Source organism: Ascaphus truei, chromosome 4 (genome assembly GCF_040206685.1).
Source record: "Ascaphus truei isolate aAscTru1 chromosome 4, aAscTru1.hap1, whole genome shotgun sequence".
Lineage (NCBI taxonomy): Eukaryota > Metazoa > Chordata > Amphibia > Anura > Ascaphidae > Ascaphus > Ascaphus truei.
This window is the reverse complement of record NC_134486.1, coordinates 119909888-119916246: the sequence shown is the minus strand read 5'-3', so window position 1 is coordinate 119916246 and position 6359 is coordinate 119909888. Positions and strand designations below refer to the sequence as shown.

General features: G+C 52.0%; 1 protein-coding gene across 1 annotated transcript in view; it reads left to right on the top strand.

Annotated features, from left to right (window-relative positions):
* Window positions 1-5999: 5999 nt before the first annotated feature.
* Window positions 6000-6359, top strand: part of MYCT1 (MYC target 1) — a 51071-nt gene continuing 50711 nt past the window's right edge. Inside the window, exon 1 of the mRNA XM_075594760.1 lies at window positions 6000-6181. Coding sequence (XP_075450875.1) covers window positions 6121-6181 — 61 coding nt within the window. The 5' untranslated portion in view covers window positions 6000-6120. The remainder of the gene's footprint in view (window positions 6182-6359) is intronic.

Genomic DNA, 6359 nt, shown 5'->3' with positions numbered 1-6359 from the left:
ACCCAATCTCACATTGGCCCCTGTGGTCTAACCGGCCCCCATTACAGTGTGGTAGTGTCTGGTGGTGCACCTGTTGGCAACAGGACTCCTGAGTCTCCCGCATGATGGTGTGTGGGGAGGACCCGTCCAGACAGGCAGCTGAGGTAGTGTGCGGAGTCTCACCTAGTTCCAGTGCAGCGCCTCCACCTCATCAGGGTCCCTGCGTCCGCATGGGGATGATCCTGTTGAGGAACTCCTCCGTGGTGCTCCTCTCTGTACATTCACTCTACACATGTACACGAGAGGGTGTTCGAATAAGAGCATCTTTATTGATTGATGTGGGCTAGCTGCCCCACGCAGTAGAATGTCTAGCCACTCATCTTGAGTCAGTGCTTCCCTTTGAAAGGTAAGCTCTCCTATAATAGGGATTCCCTATCCCAGCCGGGATATCTTTACCCTGTGCCAGGTCCCTGGACACAGTCTCTTGCAGTTACTAAAAAATAACCAGTAACTCAGGCTAGGACTAGAACTCTTCCTTCTCTTAGCTGAACTTGTACTAGAACCAGAACTCCTGCCAGAACTAGACTAACTTTTAGACACAGTGCTGTGCCTTATGTACACTCTGGAAGCTGACACACCTCTGACATCACTAACCATGGAGTCAGAGCATGTGACCACTCCCATCCATACACAGGGCACCCCACCAGGGTGTGAGGGCAAACCTCCATAATTACTGCTGGCATGCCCACAACTTACCAGGCCTTACTGTCAGCAGGAGAGATGACTGTAGCCATTTTACATGACCGCTACATTCTCCCCCTGGTGAATCCCATCGTCCTCGCTGGGACCTAAATTGGTTACCCTTTTCCAGGAAGCACTGAAACACAAAACATAATTAGAACATCTTACAAATTTTCATAATACACACAGAAAAAAATGTCTACAGTACATTCCGCCAAGCCCGCCCCGACCAGCAGCCACGAACCCGCGCAATGTATCAGTACCCCCTAAAAGTAGTGACTGGGGTCAGGTTTACGTACCTCCCTACCACCCATATCCAGGACCGTAACATAGTAATGTCTCGGCAGTCCCCTCTCGGGCCTATAGGTCACCTTATGTTTGTAGATGTTCCTTCCTATGCCCCATATGCGTATTAAGTGCTCTATGCGCTCCTCAGCCTTCTTCCCTACCACTGCACTTCCTCTTCCCACTAAGTACATTTCAATGGCCCCCCTAAGCCACTTCCCTCTGTTTTCCTCTATTTCGTCCATGAGAGGCTCGGGGACATACGGGTACTCCAACCCGTGGGATGATTTATAACGAGCCATTATGGTCCGCTCGGCCCTACTTATCCTGGTCAGGTCAGCTCTACCGGCCCTCCCAGGTAACACTCATGATAGGGGCTCATCAGGGTCCACAGGGTTTGATAGGATGCTAGGACCCATGGGTTCTATCTCCCTATGCTCAATCTGTAGCCACCGCTCCTGCAACTCTCGGTCCCTTTGCTCAGGTGTGAACTCTCCCACAGCCCACCAGTAATCCACTACATCCTCTCGCCGGATGAGGAACCGAGTGCGGTCCATCCATGCGGAGTACCCTTCGAATAGTGGGGCCCACCAACGGTTCTCTCTAAATTTATTTGACCTCCCTGACTCCTTATCATCTTCCAGGGAAAATACCCCCGACGACCGTTCAGATCGCGGTACAGACCACCTATAAGATCCCGGGGCCTTTTTCACCGGTTCAGGAACTGCAGGGGGCAACCACCTGCCTACCACGGCCACTCTCAACTCTCCCCCTCCCTGAGAATCACCCTCCGTAGCGCCACTGCGCTGTCTTTCCCCAGTCCGTCTCTCCTCCCCCCCCAAAGGTATGTCCATGAGTTCCAGGCTAGGCGGGGATCCCGTGGAACAGGTGACAGGGGCAGGGGCTTTATCTAGGCCAGGGGATGGGGCATAGGGGCGAGTGATAGGACCCCACGGGGTTACGACCCGTTCCTGGCTGTCCGTAGACTGGTCCAATGAGGATATCTCACCCTCCTCAGTCCTCGGATCGCCCATCCAACTTCTGGGCCTTGGAGGTGATCGGGGACCTTCCCCCGATGGCCGAAGCGTCGCTGCTTTGTTCCCAGCGGTTCCACTGTCGCCACCGGAAGTGATGTCCTCCCCGGAACCGGAAACGCCGTCATCGCGGGTTGGACCCCCATTCGGGATCTCTTCTTCGATGACGACATCCGGAAGCTCTGCCGTCGTCTTCACCGGAAGTAATGCCGTCTCTCCACGTGCGCCTCGGGCCTGGCACGGCCCTTCTGCTCCTACACGTCTGCTGGGGCAAGGTAAGTGAAGGGACTCCTCTTACCCGTCCGCAGGGGTGCCGGCGTCTCTCGTCCGTCGCCGCCACGTTCTGAGGCGGAGGGACTCCGTCTCTCGGCTCGCCGATCTGCGGGGGACGTTCCGTCTTTCTGACAGCTGCCACTCACCCCACAGGGTGTCGTCCGTCCTGGGTCCCTCTTGGATCCCGATTTCGCCACCGCTACTTCACGGAGGTCCTCATCTGAGTAATCTCCCTTCCCGGATCTCGGGGTCTCCGAGCGTGGCGAAAGTCTTTTCTCTGCGCGGTCGGGGAGCGACCCGACCGCCTCGGTCGATGCTGACCCAGCCGACTTGGTCGACTCCAGTCCCCTTTCTCCGGGACTCGCACGGTTGAGCCACAGTGCGCCAGGGGACTCGGCGGAGCGTTTAGCCATGTCCCCCAGGTGGTCAGCAGGTTGGATAGGTATGAATGTGGGCATGGGCCACAAATATAATGTCCCGCAATGTGGGCAATGTGCCGCCGTGTTGACAGTGCCTCCGGGCAGCCCGCATTGTAGGCAGAGCCCGACCACCGTCTCGGTGTTAGCCACCCTTACTACTAGTAGCCCGCCGGGTACTGAGTAGGGCTGGGTGGAGACCATAGTTCCCACAGCGGAGGGGCAGGCCATTCTTTTTGTAGGGAGCACTTTCAGTATGGGTCTCTCCAGGTCAGTGGTTCCTCGCAACTGACCGGTAGAAGCTTCTGGGCCAGCCACTTCCTGCTTCGGCTCCTCCTTCCGCTGACATAGCTGGAACCCGCCCCCAGGGGTTGCAATTATGGGTGGGTCCCACAGGGGAATATCATGCCCCTTAATTAAGGCCGCGCCTCTCTCAGTCCTGGTGGGCGCGGTCTGCGTTTTTGCGCCAGTTTCCTCCTCAGAGCTGGATTCTTTTCCCGCGGCTAGTTCCCGCCTTCTCCTAGCTGCTGCTTTTCGTGCAAAATATCCCTCCTTTTTGCACGTTACCTCCGCGGCCGGAACTACTTCTTGTAGTGGCGCCGTCTGGATATCAATCCCTGGGACCAGTGGGTGCATTCCCACAGGCCATAATTGAAAGTCACTCCCCCTGGTGGAAATCAGGGGAGGGTCCCATAGACTAAGCGGTTGACTCAACACAGGGGCTGAGTGAGTCACTGTCCATAAAGGCGCAGCCATAGCTTTCGCGCCATGCCCCCCATCAGGGCGGGGCTCTGCTGTTCGCGCCATTCCCGGCCAGCTCTTTGCAAGTTCTGCATCAGCCATTTTCTCTGTGACTGTCCCATGCGGTTTCCCTAGCAAGCGGGAACCGCCATTTTGGTTGGTTTTTAAGCCCAAAAAGTCAATTTGTTTGCTCTCCTCGCGGGGTTCTCCCCCAATTATCACAATTTCCTCACACTCTTCAAGGGTGGCCCCTCGATGTCCCAGACAGGATAAAAACGGGGCAGCCACGGCCTTCGCTCCACTCCAGAGCAGATTGGTTAATGATAACTCGGCGACAGTTTGCTCTTCAGTGGGGCGCACGCCACGGGTGCCTTCCCCATCAGCCTCTGGTCGCCATTTTGTGTTCTCCGCACCACGCGGATCCTCCATTCTCTCGTAACAGTTATCGTACATGGGGCTCCGCTCTGCGGGGCAGCCTCCACATCAGTACAATAAAGATTGCTCAGATGCACCACCACATGTGTACCTGATCTAGGCTGGACTCATGTTGCACTACCTCAGGCTAGGCTCACTCTCTCAGTGTCTGCTGTGACTCCTTCCTCCCAGTCTGTGCTCCCTATGGTAAGTGTCTGGAATGGGCTAGAGTACTCTGGCTCTGCCATGCAGTACTTGGGGCGTCTACCTCTCTTGGTCAGCCTAGCGCAGACCCTCTCCAGGATTCCTGACCATGTTAACAGGCTATCCCTTCTGGCGTCCTACCAACTAGCACTACCTCAAGGTGACTCGGTCAGCTATAGCCCGGCTCCAAACCCCTCACCCCTTTCAGGCCCCTAGGTCGTCCCTGCGAACTGACAATACCCCGTCAGCCCCCTGACCACCCCTAGGTCCGTCGCTACGCAGCACAGAGTGGCGCCAGTGTGCCTAGCTAGAGCCTGTCCTGATGACAGATCTGATCTCAGCAGCTCGCCTCCAAATGTAACGGTTTTTGTGTGAACCGGCCTGACCCACCCAATCTCACATTGGCCCCTGTGGTCTAACCGGCCCCCATTACAGTGTGGTAGTGTCTGGTGGTGCACCTGTTGGCAACAGGACTCCTGAGTCTCCCGCATGATTGTGTGTGGGGAGGACCCGTCCAGACAGGCAGCTGAGGTAGTGTGCGGAGTCTCACCTAGTTCCAGTGCAGCGCCTCCACCTCATCAGGGTCCCTGCGTCCGCATGGGGATGATCCTGTTGAGGAACTCCTCCGTGGTGCTCCTCTCTGTACATTCACTCTACACATGTACACAAGAGGGTGTTCGAATAAGAGCATCTTTATTGATTGATGTGGGCTAGCTGCCCCACGCAGTAGAATGTCTAGCCACTCATCTTGAGTCAGTGCTTCCCTTTGAAAGGTAAGCTCTCCTATAATAGGGATTCCCTATCCCAGCCGGGATATCTTTACCCTGTGCCAGGTCCCTGGACACAGTCTCTTGCAGTTACTAAAACATAACCAGTAACTCAGGCTAGGACTAGAACTCTTCCTTCTCTTAGCTGAACTTGTACTAGAACCAGAACTCCTGCCAGAACTAGACTAACTTTTAGACACAGTGCTGTGCCTTATGTACACTCTGGAAGCTGACACACCTCTGACATCACTAACCATGGAGTCAGAGCATGTGACCACTCCCATCCATACACAGGGCACCCCACCAGGGTGTGAGGGCAAACCTCCATAATTACTGCTGGCATGCCCACAACTTACCAGGCCTTACTGTCAGCAGGAGAGATGACTGTAGCCATTTTACATGACCGCTACATTTATATAAAGTATATATATATATATATACACACACACACACACACACACACACACACACACACACACACACACACACACACACACACACACACACACACACACACACACACACACACACACACACAAATGTACTATATACTGTATACAAATGGACACAAGTACAGTATTAAATGAAACATTTAACATTGAACAAATATCCAGCTAAATGCATACAACAACAATACGAAAGAACACTATTAAAATATAGGAGCAAATTCAGATTTTAACGATCAAATCTTAGAGGTCATATTAAAGATACTGCATAAGAATAGGGAAGGGTGTTCTGGGCTCTGCACAATATAAACTTAGTAAACTATTCATATAGTTTTCCATAGACATCCTATTGTAGACACGCACTCACTGTGACTTCTGTATTTAATACAGTAGCAGAAAAACGCAAAGCATACACTTCATAAGAGAAAAAATACAGTAAAGGGAACTGGTTTTGCAGACATGTGTCAAGAGGGATGTGAAAGGGAGGAATTACAGTCTTGCTTGTCATCCATTAATGATAGAACTAAATGTATTTTACAAGGCAAGGGAATTGTGCATTGTTTGCAGTCAATTCGGTATGGCTGAGGAAATGACGAAAAGGAAATTGTTCCATGTCTCAGGAACTGTGTGGTGCCCCCAGATAAGGAGCTACTTGCTAACTTTGAGCCTAAAAGCAGGAAGTGTACTACTCATGTTTCCTTTGATACAAACAAAATGTATTAGGCATGTAGAAAAACTTCTCTGCTGAAACACACACAAGTTCAGAGCTCTTGCATGACTAGCTTGGATATATTTAAATTGGGCTTTTATTTTGGATCTTATGGCTAACAACACTGCTCATAACAGTACATGGTTTGCATTATTTCCGGAAAATTTCTGGGGTAAGGCTGACATTTTATTTCTTGGTTATGATCAGGATGCCTATTTCAATTGTTTAGAATTTTTCAATTTATGTTAAAAATAAGCTTGTTTTTTTAATCATAACCAATAACTTATCAAAAATAATTGTGTTACATGGCTTGCTAGTATAATTGTCTGACAAAATACTGGGTTCTCCAT